The sequence below is a fragment of the Lactuca virosa genome, chromosome 5, assembly GCF_052849685.1.
Source record: "Lactuca virosa cultivar CGN04683 chromosome 5, Lactuca_virosa_CGN04683_v6, whole genome shotgun sequence".
Classification (NCBI taxonomy): Eukaryota; Viridiplantae; Streptophyta; class Magnoliopsida; order Asterales; family Asteraceae; genus Lactuca; species Lactuca virosa.
The window spans coordinates 257,919,998-257,937,761 of NC_136430.1; the positions used below are offsets into that span (position 1 = coordinate 257,919,998).

Here is a 17,764-nt window from a genome sequence, read left to right on the forward strand (position 1 = left end):
ATATTGACCTATGCCGACGACATGTCGTCGGGATAGGGTTCGAAATTGTCGTCGCCATAGGGGGTTAATGTTATAGTGTGAGTGCAGAAAAGTTTATTCATAATGTTCAAATTAATTGCATTATTTTTTTTATTTCTTGATATTTTCACTTTTTTATAACATGTTTTAATTGATTGTATATTTCATCTTTTTATTGTATAAATTTGGTGCAAACCCGACTCTATTCATCTCAAAAATCAATCAAAATTTATTAGGAGATGCTAAAAGTCATCACGGATGAATATAGAAACTCTCTGTTACACAATCGCGATAAATTTCATATTTTCTTTGAATGTTATTCATGTTGCCAATGTCTTTTGGGTATGTATTGTATCAATTTTCAATACAATATAAGCAAATGTATTTTGGCTATGTGCTGTATCAATTTTCAATATAATATAATTAAGTATCAACTCTAAAATTCCTGACATATACGAAACATGCACCTCTTTACTAGTTAAAATTAAAACCAACCTTTATAAAAACTTTTACATAGTTTATTTGAAAGTAATACGAGTACTTCTTTTTTAATAACTCAATATTCGGAACATTAAGCCTTGAATTTACATTATCGTTCTACATATAATATCGTATAGTTATATGAAAATAATATAATGCATATTGAGTACTTCTTTATTAATTTGTCAATATTCGAAAGTTAAACCATGAAATTACATTGTCATTGTACATATTTTATGTATACTATGTAATCGTTTTTTATGATTATCAAAAATCAATTTGTGACTTTTGAAATGGTGAATAATTAATGTTGCCTAGTACTATACAATTTAATATGTATTGGAATTTGTTTACAATATAAAATATTTTATTCTTCTAAATTAATTTAATTAATTCAATTTATATAGGAATAAGTATATTTAAAGAATTTTGTAAAAGCTTCTTCTTCAAACATTTAGTCCCTATGTTTTTATAAGATATTTTCTTACATTAAAAAATAAATAAAAAAAAATCGAAAAAGAAAATTAGCTTTTAATTAAGGCGGCATAACAAAATGATACAAATGAAAAATAAATCAAAGAACAAGATATGTAACTAAGTAATAAATAATATAAATAAATATGAGAAATGGAATATTAAAAAAATGCAAGGTGATGAGGAATATCTACCAACTCCTTCGATCCCATATATTTAACAGCACTGGTTATACACTTCTTGTCTTCTCATGAGTTTAATTTATTTGGAACAAAAATGAAATTAATGCCATTTGGATCGGCTCTAAATCCTTCTTCTTCTTCTTCTTTACGACCTCCAATGGTGTCAACTGCACTTCCGCCATGTAAGAAATTCTCATTCTTTTTAAACATAACTTCATACATAATCTTGTCATCATCACTCATTTAAAATGCACTGCATTTCATACATGTTGATTAATAAATCACTAAAGATACCACAGTTCAAGGCATCATTGATTTCTGCTTTCTTTTATTAGGTCATGCAAGAGTTGAAGCTTCAAGGATCGATCAAGTGTGGAAAACCATTAGATTAAATCATTCTATTGTCAATTTTCGAAGACTGAATCATCTACCAAGTAAACTGAACTATCCTGAAAGTGTCATCAATTATTATACAGACTTTCATGGATATCAAAGAAGAAGAACAAAATTTCTGGCAAATGCTACCATTGAATATTCTCACGACTCACATGTTTCTGATGTCATTCGTTCACAATTTGAAGGCAACTCACTTGGAGCTACGTTGGATGTTATTTACAGATACTCAAAAGTTTACACGCTTCTAGGAAACGTATGATTTCTAAATCTTAATACTCCACATGGTGATCAGTTTCATTACAACATAATTGGCAACAATATTAAAAGTCACCGCAGATAGTGATTACAAAGAGGTTTCATCTTAAAACATACAATTTCAATATTTTTTTTAATGACAAAAAAAATAAAAAATAGTCTGCCAAAATTTTCTTGCATATATCGCTCTTGTTAAAATATACTTATATGTGATAAGAAGTGTCACTTATGCTCCCTTTTTGTGTTCTTTATTTGCCATCGTATATATTGTAGCTAATGTTATTGGTTAAATCTATTTGTATCTTCAAAAAGGATTTAATTAATGTACATTTCGATTTTATTCAGTTTAATTAAACATTTAGCTTCTAATCATGCCTACATGATATTAATCTACAGATTGTCGGAATAACAATCCATATCCACATCATTGACTTTGAATGCCACTGTGATATTAAACGATAGCTTGAGAACTTTTTGATTAAAAAATTGTCTAAACCTTGCTGTCATATCTTCCATCTCCCATTCTAGGGGTGACACCCCACTCTCCCTAGATTTATAAAACTATGGGTTGAATTATGTTTAGTATTTTAATATTAAACTATTAGGATCTTTAGGCAATTTAAGTAATGTAGTTTCACATATTTGTAAGAGCTAGATCGTATCTTTTCCTTCAATATTTGTTGTAGGCTTTTATCTGCTTACAAGAAGTAATAGTTTCCTTTCATAGTAACTCCGGCCTTTATCCTTATATTATCTTTTTTGTTTTCCTTTATTCTTCCTCAACATCAAAACCCATTTTTTGTGCACTATATTTAAGCCTCACAAGAAAGCATACAATTTAATCTTATAATTCCAACAAATTGTACCATAGTGGAGTTACTTTATGTCCAAATATATGTCAAGAATGTCTAAATTTGAAGGTGGATGTACTCAAAGAAACGGGAAGGATGGTAGTTTTGTGTTACACTATCTGATGTGCACGAAGTTGAACTATTTGGTATGGGCTATAACGATTCAAGTGAATTTGCAAGCACAAAGAGTGTGAGATGCAATTCAAAATGGAAGATGGAGGAATGGAAAGATCGGATGGCTTCTTGCGGCCATTTACCAAGAGATCCCGCAAGACATAATTCTTATGTCAACCAAGAAGGACACGACCAAAGATGCATGGGAAATGCTTAAGATAATGCACATGGGATTTGATCGAGTAAAGGAGACTAAATTACAAGCCTTGAGAAGTGAATTTGATATCATCTGACTGAAGGACGGAGAGACGGTAGATGATTTTTCTATGGGATTGAATACTATTGTGACCGGTATTCAATATCTAAGTAAAAATATCGAGAAGATTATGGTGGTGAAGAAGTGTATCTTCAAGCTGTCTTGATACGATTTATGAAAATCGTGACATCTATCAAGCAATTTTGAGACTTAAATATGAAGGTAGAAAAGGTTGTGGGTCATCTCAAGACCCGTGAAGAAAGGCTTTGGAGGCTATGGAGAAAAATGAGGACCTTCTCTATTGTTTACACATGCCGAGTGGGCATCTTGATCGAAGCAAGCAGACAAGGAAAACTCATCAAACACATCAATGGGAAGAGAAGGACACAGAGGTTGAGGCACGGAATGAGGATGAGGTTGGGGATATGGCTGAGGAGGTCACTATAATAAAAAGGGGTATCTGTGACTGAAATATCAAAGACTGATTAATCAGTCTTGGATACCATATATTTGAGACTGATAAATTAGTCTCAGATACTATCTAGGACTGATTTTAATGTGTAAATCAGCAGAGACTGAGCTAACCTATTTGAGACTAAAATTGAGTCCCTAATTTGTTTGCGCCATTTTAGGTTTGGAGGGAAACACATTAGGGGCTGAATTTCAGATTCAAATAGTATAGTGCCAGTTTTGACTCTGGAGGGAAAGTCATGAAGGACTGAATTTCAGTCCCTGATAGACTTGTTCCACTTATGATTTTGTAAGAAAATTATTAGGGACTAGTCCGTAATACAATTGCAACAAATTTTCAATTCGAAGGAAACTTTTTGAAGACTAAATTTCAGTCCCTAATAGAGATGTGTTATTTGACATTTATAAGACGAACACTTATAATAGCAGCTTCCTCAAGAAATTCGTTGATGGATCTTATGTGTCATTGATAACCGCAACCAAGAACAAAGCCCCGCCGATATGGTTCGATGCGTGAGATTACATATCCACCATCGAAGGGATGGTTGAGACAATTGAGACGGTGTGAGGGGAATGTCATCGATCTGTCGATCCATAGCACTACATCGATGTATTGATTCTTCCATTCATCGTCGACGATATGGATATTAGGGAGTGGATGGAAGGATGCGGGATGAAAGAGGAGAGAGAATATAAGGATGGACTTTGACGTTAATCATCTCTCTCTCTCTCTCTCTCTCTATATATATATATATATATATATATATATATATATATATATATATATATATATATATATATATATATATATATATATATATATAACTTCAAACTAGTAGATCGCTAATCTCATTTTATGGATCCAAAGTTATTTCTTAGAACTCAAATTTCATAAAGATGTTAAATAAATAAATAAACGTTTATTCAAAACATATAAAAAGAAAAAAGTAATATTAGAATTGATATAGGAACATAAAAATAAATTAGTCCTAATCAATATAAGAACTAGTATAGGAACCAAAAAATAAATTAGCCCAAAGATGAGAACTGGTTGAAAATATCAATTTATTTTAAAAATGTATATTTAGTTGTCCCACATGATGACTAATAGGAAGCAAATTAGAAAGCAAGCCTTATAAAAGAAAGGTGGGGGTGCGTCCCTAGGATATCTTAGCGCTTTGTGTAATAGCTCGGACACCAAGCGAACAAGCGAGGTCCCTTAATTGCCTAATCAGATTTTGTGTAGTTAAAAAACTATTAAATTAATATATACTACAAAAAATCGTTTTTTGTGGTTTAATTGAGACTTTCTCAATAAAAAATAATATTAAAGACTAAATTCTATATTATCAATGACAGATGTTCACTCTCAAAATGATAGAATAAAGGTCCGAAAGAAAAACAAGGGAGACTGAACATGATAACTTTAAAGATTGAATTTCAGTATTTGAAAGATAATATTTAGGACTGATATGAAATAAAATCGGGGATTCGAAGAAAACAACTTAGATACTAAATGAGATATTATCAAAGACTGATTTTCCGTCTTTGATACTTTGACTTATTAGGGACTGATTTTTAGTCCCAGATACATACAAAAACAATCATCTAGGACTAGCTTTCTGAGACTAGCTGGGGACTAGCTAAATCAGTCTCTGATTCTCATTAGAGCTGATTATTGACTATCGAAGACTCATTATGTTAGTCTCTGATAACCCTTTTTCTTGTAGTGGGTGTAATGCAAACTAGAATGACCACGACCCTCCTCGAAAGGATAAAAGTAAAATAAAATGTTTTACTTGTGAAATATTTGACCATTATACGCCAAACTGCCTGGATAAGAACAGAGGTGAGTAGGAGAACCTCACCCCAAGCAAAAAAAAAAAAAGATACCACATGATGGAAATCTTACAAGAATTAGACTGCAATGCTATAGATCATGTGAGATTTGGCGACGAATCGACTGACGGTATTTTTGGAAATGGTCAATTTTATCCGATTGTAAGATTGGCGACCAACGACTCCTTTATGAAGTATATTACAGTCAAAGTCTTGAAAATAGTATTATTAGTCTTGGAAAATTGACGATTGAAGGGCATCGGGTCATAATGGAGGTCATGGTGGACATGTCAAATTCACCATTATTAGATAGGAACAAAATTCTACTTTTAATAATCAAAACGATCACCAAAATGATTATATATAGAAAAAAAGATCACCAAAACGATTATATAAAACTCTTTTAAGAATCGATAGATCGACTTGTCTTTTAGCAACAAAACACGAACCCGCTTGGATATGGCATTATAGGCTTGGCCACATTAAATTTCCCACCATAAAGAAGTTTTCTGAATGGAATCTCGCAACCAGTATCCCAATGATTGAACACTCAAACCAAGGATGTGTTCTTTCTAAACATACCTGAATTTCGTTTCCAAATCAAGCGGTTTTTCAAGCTCAAAACATCTTCAACTTGTTCATGTGAACCTATGTGGTCTCATTACACCTACCTATATTTGAGGAAGGAAGTATTTTTCTCCTTTTGGTAGAAAATGCTAGTCGGTATATGTGGGTTTATTTGTTATCTGAGAAGTTTGAAGCCTTAGGTTCTTTCAAACACTTGAAGTTGATGATTGAAAAAAATCGGTTATAATTAAATACATTTTGCACGGATCGAGGGGATAGTTCACTTCAAAAGAATTCTCATTTCTTTTTGAAGACAATAGTGTAAAAAGGCATCTTCACACACCACATTCGCCACAACAAAATAGAGTCGTTGAAAGGTGAAATCAAATTGTTGTGGACATGGAAAAAATTCTTCTTAAAGTAAGAAATATCCTAAGGGGTTTTTAGCGAGAAGTCGTTAGACATATGGTTTATCTTCTCAACTTACTACCAACAAAAGCATTTTCTGACATCATGTTGTATGCAACTTAGTTAGGCAAAAAACCAAACCTTGAACATTTAAAGGTTTTAGGTTGTCTTGCTTTTGCCAAAACTAAATGTGGTTATGTGAAGAAACTTGAACATCAAAGAAAATAAAATGTATTTTTGTGTGGAAGATGGAATTGAAGGAAACCAATTATTTGATCCGGAAAACTGAAATTTGTGGGTTCGTCGCGAGGTTGTTTTTATGAAAAAGAATGATGGAATTGGTACAAACATAAGGAAGAAGAGAATGGGGCTCCTAAAACCTTTAGAATAATCAAACTAGACAATCCCAGAGTCAACCAAGGCCACCTGGACAGCCTATGAGACTATTTGAAATATTCGAACAACCTATATGAGTCTACCTGGAACATTTGGACAACCAGTAGAGTACCTGAAACATCCTAACAATCGGAGTCAACTCAAAAAATCAAAACAACCCCGAAAATAATCATGTACAACCTGAATATGCCCAAAATACCCCTTTTCAACCTCGAATTCTTCATTCTCAACCCATACAGAAAGCCCTTCAAGCAATGTTAGGCCTAAGGGGTTCTGATCCCTAGTTGATATCTATATCGAAGCTAAGAATGTGATCCTTGAACCAAGAGAATTATTGATGATTTCAATGAACCAACCCTTGAACTTTAAAGAGACGGTAACCTCTAAACATTGGAGGGAGACCATTCTAATAGAGTTGGATGAAATTGAGATAAACAAGAGTTGTCGAATTACCGATTTTCCACCTGGACACACAACAATATGCTTGACATGGGTCTTTAAAGTGAAGAAAGACAACTTAGGAAAAGTGGTAAAACACATAGTTCGACTAATTGCAAAAGGTTTTGTACAAAATCAAGGAGTCGAATTTGATTAAATTTTTACACTTGTAGCATGACTTGACACTGTGAGGCTCATTTTTGCCTCAACGGATCAGCGTTGGTGAGTTGTCCACCATCCTGATCTCAAGTCGGCTTTTCTTAATAGAGATCTATAGGAGGAGGCTTATGTTACCCAACCGAAAGGATATGTTGATAATGTACATAATCACATGGTGTTCAAACTCTTCAAAGTTCTTTATGGTCTACAATAAGCTCTTCAAGCATGGAACCTTCGCTTTAATAAAATCTTAAAAGGGATCGGTTTTTTGTAATGATCACAAGACCCAAAGGCTTACAAAAGGAACCCCGAATAGAAAAGTTCTTATTTTTGGTGTCTATGTTGATGACTTAATCATTACCGGATCAAACACCGAATAAGTAAATGAATTCAAGGAACAAATGAAAAAAAATCGAAATGAGTGACTTGGGTTTATTTTATTATTACCTTGGAATTGTAGTGTCACGAAAGAAATAGTGAATATCTTTGCGACAAATGGCTTATAAAACGAAGATTTTGAAGCAATCTGTGTTGCTAGATTGCAACCTGACAACCTCACCAATGAAACCATAGTAGAAGGATGAAGTTGGTGAAAAAAATTGATCCAACATATATTGTGGAATTACAGATTTTCAGGCATTTGACTCACTAGATCGTACTTATCATCTACGGTTGGAATTGCAACAATTTTATGAAGGAACCAACCACATTGCATGTCCAAGTAGTAAAGCATATATTGTGGTGTGTAGAAGGAACCAAAAACTATGTACTCAATTATGGAAAGGGTCATGAAAAAAAAAATATTTGGATGGGTTTAGCGATAGTGATATTGGAGGTGACATTTTTAGTAACAAAAATACAAGTGGAGAATTTTCTATCTTGGAAGGAATGCAGTCACCTAGCAATCTCAAAAGCAAAAGATTGTTGCCTTGTCCATATGCAAAGCCGAGTTCATGGCAGCCACGATGACGGCATAACAAGCCATTTTGCTTGGGAATCTGGCAAATGAGCTTATGGGACGTCATAGCATGCCTATAACTTTGTATATCGATAACAAGTCGGTAATTTCCTTGATGGAAAATATTATGTTTCATGGTCAAAGCAAGCATATTGACATTTGTTTCCACTTCATATGGGAGTGCGTTGAACATGGACAAATTATACACAACTATGTTAATTCGAAGGATCAACGAGCACACATCTTTATAAAGGCGTTGGCACACGTGAAGCACGGTGAATTGCAAAACATGATCGACGTATATGAAACCAAGTTCAGCCCGTTTTAAAGGGGGAGAATGTGATATTAAACCATACCATGACAAATTATACACGACTATGTTAATTATACACGACTATGTTAATTGAAAGCAAGTTGAACATGGACAAATTATACACGACTACGTTAATTCCAAGGATCAACGAGCACACATCTTTATAAAGGTGTTGGAAAACGTGAAACAAGGTGAATTGCAAAACATGATCGGCGTATATGAAACCAAGTTCAACCCGTTTTAAAGTGGAGAATTGAATGTGATATTAAACCATACCATGACATCTTTTTTATAAAAATTTGTCTACAACATTGATCTCCATCTCTTCCACTGTAGGGGTATGACACCCTACTCTCCCTTAGATTTGTGAAAGTATGACATATTATGTTTAGTACTTTATTTTTCAACTATTAGAAACTTTGGGCTATTTAAATAATGTAATTTCACAGCTTTGTAAAAAGCAGATTGTATATTTTCCTTTAATATTTGTTGTAAGCTTTTATCAGCTTTTAAGAAGTAATAGTTTCCTTTCATAGTATCTCATTTACCCTTATATTTTGTCTCTTGTTTTCCTCTATTCTTCCACTATTGCAAAACCCATTTTTTTCTGCACTATATTTCACTCTCACAATAAATTAAGCATAAAATTTGATCCTATAATCCCAACAACTAAAATCATTATTTGAAATAGAGAATATGAAACTAAACTCTTTTATTGATCAGGCATTGTCCATCGTCTCAATTTCTTTGCTTGCCATCCAGAAGCTTTCAGATTTTACTCCATTATTTTTCATTGGACTAACCCAGGTTTGCATCTTCCATCATTACACTAATATTATGAAACAAAAAAAAAATATAAAATCCTTTTAAACATAAATTGAACTTAATATCGATTTAATTCAAACTGATTTCAGGCAGTGATCGGAGGCGCATTGGCCAACTCCTATGTTGCAGGCTTAAATCAACTCTCTGATATTGAAATCGACAAAATTAACAAGCCATATTTGCCATTGCCATCGGGGGAGCTTTCAGTTAACACTGCCATCCAACTCACCTCGTTATACGCTATTTTGGTATACATACAATCAAACAAATTTTAATTAAAGTGGAGTATAAGTATCAAATCTTAGTTGTTAAACAATGGTGTTTGTACTATGCTTATTAGGGTTTTTGCCTTGGATGGAGTATTAAATCTTGGCCGTTAAAGTTGGGTCTCTTCTTATGGTATGCATTTGGAACTGCATATTCAGTTAATGTGAGTCTCTCTTTATCTATGTATTTCCAATACAATTGAACATCTAAATTTGTCAACCTTAACTTTTGTTTTGTATACTTGTAGCTACCATTACTACGATGGAAGAGGATTCCTGCACTTGCTGCATTTTGTGTTTGGATAGTACAAGGAGCAATCATTCCTATTTTATTCCACTTGCATGCACAGGTTCACTATTTATCTTTGAGTTGACTGGAATCTTATTACCGTTTGACTTTATTGTATATAGATAAAGAGTTTATTTGTACACAATAGTTTTTTGTCATGATTGTGTTTTTTTGCATAAATTTTTGTGTGTCAAAAAATATTGTCTACAAATCAGATCCCATATAAATAACATTATTACAAGATTAACAGACACTCAATAATTCGTTATTGGATGTAGCACAATTATCCTAGTCATGTGAATCATGTAAATGTTTTTCTCTTAAAAGATGTTTACTGTATATCCAATCTTGGATCTTGGACTGGCTGCGCCCACGCAAGGACCTCAATTCTCATTAGGAGGTCGAACCAAGGACCTATGGAAGTCGGGGCTAGCCCGGCATATATAATTGTGTGTTTGTCCTTTGAAAATCTAACAAATTAACATATATTTTAACGTGATGAATGTTACAGAAATACATACTTGGAAGGCCACTATTACTTTCTAAGCATGTTTTTTTCGTATCTGGAATCATGAGCATCTATGCGGTCGTTGCTGCACTATTTAAGGTACAAAAACTTTCTGACAATATAATGAAATACAAATATCAAGAACACATAATTTTGATTTTGATACAATATCTCTATATGAAATTGCCAAATGTAGGACATTCCAGATGTCAAAGGAGATAAGATAAATGGAGTTAACTCGTTGGCATCACAAATCGGTATAAAACCGGTATGCTCTAAACTATGTATATCAATCATAAGCTATTGGATTCGACATTGGTCTTCAATTTGTTGAAACTAAATAACAAGTGGAAATATTTTGGCAGGTGTTTTGGCTTTGTATAGGGCTCCTTGAAATGGCATATGGTGTGGCTATATTAATAGGGCTATCATCAACCCGTTTTTGGATCCGATTGATAATGGTAACATATTTTTTATTTAATTATAGTAAGTGTTTACCTTAATTTGTATAATTGTGCCTCCAAGCGGAACACGGGCGGGATGAGAACTTCAAAGAAAACCATATAAACAAGTTGAATTTGGTTCCGGTTATATATCATACAAGTAACATTCATATCAAAATAAATATATTTTAAATCGCATCTTAGTGCACAGTATTGAAGATAAAATGTGCGCAAAATTTGTTCTAGTTTAATATTTTTGTTCATCTATTTGATATTTGAGTTGTTATTTTAAAATGAAAACTAGAGAGAAAACGTTTATATCAAAATTAAGGATTATAAAAATATAATAACTATTATTAGTCAATACTAAATTTAATTAAAACGAACTAATAGAATATCTTTTGTAGACCTACACTGTTACATCTAATGTGCCATGTATTAAAAGTTATATGTTTTGTAATATTCATCAAGTTAAGTTGGTGCATATGAACCCATGAAAAACTTATATCATATAATTGTTGTTAATAGGTAATCGGTCATAGCATTATTGGTTTTATACTTTGGAGAAAAGCAAACTTGGTTGATCTCAAAAACAATGCAGCCATTGAATCATTGTACATGTTTATTTGGAAGGTAATTACTTTTAACATTTTTTGCAGTTAACTTAACTTCTTCATATAATATAAAAAATCCACTTCGTGACATTTAACACATCATTGGCATCATTCTTTTATGCAGTTACATGGTGTAGAGTACTTGCTTGTGCCCTTCCTAAGATTTTAAGCATGTAGAAGCGACAGGTGATGTGGATTTCTTTTATCATTTGATTTCAATATATATTTCGTACAAAAAGTAGTTACTAGATAGTTGTACTTTATATACTAAAAGACATTGTGTAATTTTGTTTTTATTTTTGATATATGTATGAGGGGGTGCAATGCTTAAGATACTCTTAGAGGGGGAAAGGGATAGTGGAGGGATTTTTTAATGGTACAAATATTGCTTTGGATTTGGACGAAAAGATGTGACCTTACCTGGTAAATTTCGTCAACTAAATGAGATATTCGGTTTACAGTCAAAGAGTGGAAACCGTGACATGCAATATTTAGTGGTGATGGGTGTGAAATTTAGACTCTTCTAATACTAGTCGGTTCAGTACCATGATGTGGTAGTAGAACTAGAATAGTAAAAAGAAAATACAAAAAAAAAAAAAAACAAAAACAAAAACAAAACAAAAAACAAATAAAAACAAATAAATAAATAAATAAATAAAAACAAACAAACAAACAAACAGATGATACAGGTCCACAGATATTCGATGGTTGTAAGTACGGTTTTGGACGTTTTCTAAGACTGTTTTTGTACGAGTTTACATAAAAAAAACATTAGACAAGTAGGCCAAGCCCAATTCTTGATAATAGTCGATTTCATATATTAGTCTTTTAGTATATATAGAGTATAGAAGTATGTTGAAGAGGTAGAGGTGTATATCCAAACCGGATTTGTAAAAAGACTGATATCTAACCTATATGCAAATTGAAAAAAAAAATTGGTTAAGTGTAACCGAACCGGATAAATCCAAGTCACTTGTTTATAATAGGTTTAAGAAAAACGGACAGACCGTGTTTTTATTGTACTTATATCTCGTTTCTTTATAACCAATGGAAAGAAAATTATATTTTTGTATACCCAACGACTATATACTCGTTTATAACTATTTTTTACCCCAAAATGGTCATATTACCCCTCTAGACCTAGCGTAAATTTTTTTTTTTTTGAAAGAGCAGTATTGACGAGGCGCCCTTTTACCAAGTGAACTAGATATGTTATATAGCGTAAATGTATGTTGAATGTATTGATTTTACCACAACGGTCAAAACGATATCTATTATCATAATCTTCTTCGCTATTTTTGAATTATCACAATCACGATTCTTCACTTCTTTATTCAATTTCGATAAAAGTCATTCGTCCATGGAGGAACAAAAATTTATATCAATGAAGATGTCATATCTGTACTTGAGAATTCTTGAGACCTAAAATTTGGAACAGATTCGATACATTTCAATTGACGACTAACGGGAAAAGGGTGGATGCAAAAGATGTAGTAAGTTTTTTCAAAAACAATAGAACCACCAAATTGAAAAATCGTACGCAAAAGATGTAGTAAGATTTTCTAAAAAAATAATGGAAACACCATGTCGAAAAATCATACGCACCATCCAAGGCACTTAAACAAGTTATGTACCCAACTCAAAATAATATTGGCATAACATGTTATTTCTATACAATAACGACGAACTACAAGAATCCTTCATGAAGTTTGTGATCCAAGAAACGTTGTCACTCAAGCACACTTCAGCGACTCAAGATTTTCGAATATTGTGAAAATGAAGCTTCAACTAAGTTAAACTTCGTTAAGTCATAATATCCTCGGACGAGTTGCAATAAAACTTTGAATGTGACACAATAATGATTTTAGGTTTCAAAAATTATGAACATATTGTGTCCTTAACAATGTGACCTTTCCACATCACTCACGGGCCTCGTATCTTGCCATTACGGCTCATTTTTTAACCGGTAAATTTGGATAATGATTGTACTTGTATCACGTTTTTAACCCTACGATAATTATTGGCGGCTTACAAACTTTAATTTAAAATAGAGCTGAGTTTTAGGTTTAACTTAAATACTACAATTTTGTCCAAAATCAAGTTACTAATTTCAACGATATTTTTCAAAATTTATTTGAAATAATACAATCAAGTATTGTTCACAACATAATATAATATCATCTTACGGCAGTCATGATGTAAATATCACATTTGATAATATTTTACTATAGGAATTTAGTAAATGACAACGAACTTTCTCCCTATTGGTGAATTAGAAAATTATATGGCTTTTAGTTTATTATAGCACCAAGCGAATACATGCATATTGCGAAAGTTATATTTGTTGTAGGATCCAGTGAGATGATTGGCCGATGCAAAATAATAATATCTCGAAGTTAGCCAATTATAAAAATGATGAACACAGAAGATGGATAATCCAATATTTTACAGAAAGAAAAAGTTACAAATATGACACATGTAACATCCTAAAAATAAGATCCGAAAATTTCATTCTTCAACTAATAAAACCAGTGATCCGAAAACATGATCATAAGAATCCAAGTAAAACAAATGTGTCAATCATTACATCATATCAGAGTAATTTAAGAAGATGCGGAACGAGATGGTGTGTGCTCTGCAATCATCTCGAGCCCTTCCTTTTGAAAATAGAAGTACCTGAAACATAAACTGAAAACCATAAGCACAAAGCTTAGTGAGTTTTCCCAATATACCACATAACATACAACCGCAGAATATCATGCGACATACATATAGTTGCCATGGGTTTCCCCCATGGTTTTTACCTGGAATGTCATGGGCTCCTCCCATGGTCTGATATCCAAGTGTCATGGGCTACCCCTGTGGTCTTTACTTGGAATGTCATGGGCTCCCCTCATGGTCTGATATCCAAGTGTCATGGGCTACCCCATGGTCTTTCATGCAAGTATCACAGAGACAAATAGCATTCCACATAACAAGTAATGGGTCGGCAGTGGTGCCTTCGACCCATGGATATAATGAGAAGACTCACCTCGGACAGCTGAAACCCACTGATACTTTCTGACTGCAGATCCGCTAATAATCTCGCGCTATCAAACATAAATGACATTCAATTAACATTTGGGTTCCAATACCAAAACCAACAATCCATATATGGGATAAAAAGACCATTTTACCCCTCACTTAGTTTGGTCCAAGACTAAGGCCTAAACTCACAATCAAAAGGCCCACAAACCAAAAAAATCATCCAAAGCCCACTTATTGCCTAATTTTCCAAATTAGGCCCAAACCCTTACATGGGCCTTACACTAAAGCCCATTAACTTTTCCCTAATCCAAAACACTTGTTCTCAGATGACCCAACAATGCCCCAAGCAACCAAGCCCAAAAGATAGCCAAAATCCAAAATGACACCACAAGGCCCAATAAGGCCTAAATCCATTTTGGGCCTAACCCGAGAAGGCCCAATATCCTAAAAGGCTTAAAATAACCAATCGTCAACCCTGGTCAAACTTTTGGTCAATGGTCCATAGCCAACAAGTCAACAAAGCAAGAAAAGCTCATCTGACTGAGTACACCTCGTGTACTCAATGGGTACACTCGGCGTACGCCCAAGAAACTCAGTATGCACCGCGTACGAGGAGGTACGCCCCACGTACTGACCCTGTTCACAACCAACCTTGAAAATGTCTTAATCCCTTAAGCCAAGACTTCCAATGCCCAGATCTAGTTCCAAAACATGCCTTAATCCATAAAGTTGATAACTTTGAGCTTTTACAAGGCTCAATAGGGCTCTAGAGCTCAAAAGAGCCTAATGATGGGTCTTAACACATGCATGAGTCCAAATAACCCATAAAGATCACATCTAAAATGTCCAGATCTAAAAGATCAAGCCTCTGAAACAACCGTAGCTCACAAGGACCATTAAAAGAGGCTAAAATGACCATAAATGTAACACCCCAAATTTCCAATAAATTTTTTCATTTTAAATAACCAAAACATTTCCAAAAGATATAAAATTCCAAACACATTTGTTTTCAAAATCCATAACATCAGATAAATTATTCATAAAATCATAGTGTCCCAAATGAAACGCCAGAGAGTACATGTCGCGCCATCAAGTCGGGCCCTTGCCCTTAGATTCTGAAGTAGCTTAAACAACCAACAAACTGTAAGTTAATGCTTAGTGAGTTCCCCAGAGCATACCCCCACACAATCCACATACTCACATAAAAGCCATAATAGCTACATAAACCACATAATCCATGCATACAAACATATAAGGATGCCATGGAAACCCTCCAAGGTCTTACACCATGTGCCACAGGAACCCCCACGTGGTCTTAACCCACTACCATGGGAACCCCCACATGGTCTTAACTACCAGTCATGGGAACCCCCACATGGTCTTCACTAACTGCCATGGGATCCCCCACATGGTCTTAGCTAACCAAAGAAATATCATGCAAGCTAAACATACAATCATACTAGGATGCCATGGAAACCCTCCAAGGACTTACACCAAATGCCATGGGAACCCCCACATGGTCTTAATCTACTGCCACGGGACGCCCCCGGGTTTTCCATGCAAATGTCATACCAACATAACACATAATCAACTAACAATCCACATATCACATAATAGGCCGGCCTTGGTGCCTTCGACCCATTGATATGGTGAGGAGACTCACCTCTCAATAAATGTTGAACCGGTAAAAATCAAATCCTAACTCACAGCTCCGAACTCAATTGCCTACAACCACCATGTGACTAACTTCATCAAAATCCCGAAATATTAAAGATACCCTTAAATTCAAACTTGGTCAACCATGATCAAAGTCAAGGTCAACAGTCCATGTTGACCCAACTCGTCGAGTACACTTGCTGACTCGTCGACTTATCCCAGTAACTCGTCGAGTTCAAACAGTGTCCAGAAGATCGGGGAAACTCCAGGGTAACTCGCCGAGTTGGAAAGGCAACTCGTCGAGTTTGCCCAGTCTTAACTCATTCAACCACTTTCTAAGCGAGTCTAACGCTCCAAACCATAGATCTGATCCCCTAGGGCTGAGATACCACATAAAGTTGCTAATTTTACGTCCATGCATGGCATTAAGGGGCTAAAACACTCAATCCTAGCTTATTAAGGGATTTATGGCATGAAGGAGGGCCAAGAATAGATAAAGATGGCAACTTTAAGTCAAAATAGGCCATGAGATGTCCAAATCTAAAGTCATATCTTCATGACATGCTCAAATCCAAGAATGACCCCAAGATAAGCTAAAGATGACCATATACTTTCATAGGAGAAGATCTAAGAAATAAAAGGCCAAGGTATCTGATGGGTTTTAGGTAAAACAAATAAACTAGAAAACAATTCCTAAGTTCACATGCAACCTACTTTGGATCTATGTTTCAACTATTGAACATATAACTTTGAATTGCAAAACAAGAACCCTAGAGGAGAGAGGCTAATTTCGAAATTAACAAACTAGGGTTTAGGAGTTACATACCTTTCAATTGTTATAGCAAACAATTGATAATCCTCTTAATCTTGATCTTGATCTTCTTGGAAGCTTAGCACCACAAATGTAATGCCTCTAATGGAATCACACCCAAGAACTAGCAAGAAGGAAACTTGGAGGAGAGAGGATGGAGAGAGTATGCAATTTCGGCCTTAGGGTTTCTTCCAAAGAAATCAGTCACCTAAAATGTGAGCCAGGAGGCTCCTTAAATAGTTGAGGGAACTAGGGTTTAGGGAAAACCCTAGTTATCCTTTGCTTAGAGCCTAAGCAAGGCCCAAGGCCTTATCTTGGACCCCTTGGACGAATTCTCTAGGGTTTCCCCTAGGGTTTTCGTCCACCCCCTTCCAAGGGAGTTCTGGATCCTTCCATTCAACTATCAGTTAATTGTAAACTAGTCCCTGCACTTTATAATCAATTCTTTTAACCCCAAAATCAATTCTGATTAATTTCTGGCTAACAATTAATTAAACATAATGATTTCTAATTAATATATTAATCCATTAACATATTAATAAATCATTTATATATATATATATATATATATATATATATATATATATATATATTAATTTATTAATCTTATAAATTAATATATCTCCTTTCATAATTTCCTTGTCCAGTTGCTAGGTTGAGGGCAACCCAAAAGGACTGTGATGCTATCAATTCAAGTACATACCAATTATAGTTATGGGCTTAGACACCTAATCCAACAGTCTCCCACTT

General features: G+C 34.1%; 1 protein-coding gene across 1 annotated transcript; it reads left to right on the plus strand.

The window, feature by feature from the left end:
* Positions 1–1,228: 1,228 nt before the first annotated feature.
* LOC145116016 (homogentisate phytyltransferase 1, chloroplastic-like) lies at positions 1,229–11,933 on the plus strand. Its single transcript, XM_079052380.1, has 11 exons — positions 1,229–1,336; positions 1,490–1,803; positions 9,299–9,382; positions 9,490–9,648; positions 9,741–9,830; positions 9,915–10,016; positions 10,467–10,562; positions 10,660–10,731; positions 10,829–10,924; positions 11,435–11,539; positions 11,645–11,933. Exons 1-11 carry the CDS (start codon positions 1,249–1,251, stop codon positions 11,687–11,689), a joined length of 1,251 nt encoding a protein of 416 aa, XP_078908506.1. The 5' UTR covers positions 1,229–1,248; the 3' UTR covers positions 11,690–11,933.
* The last annotated feature ends 5,831 nt before the right edge of the window (positions 11,934–17,764 follow it).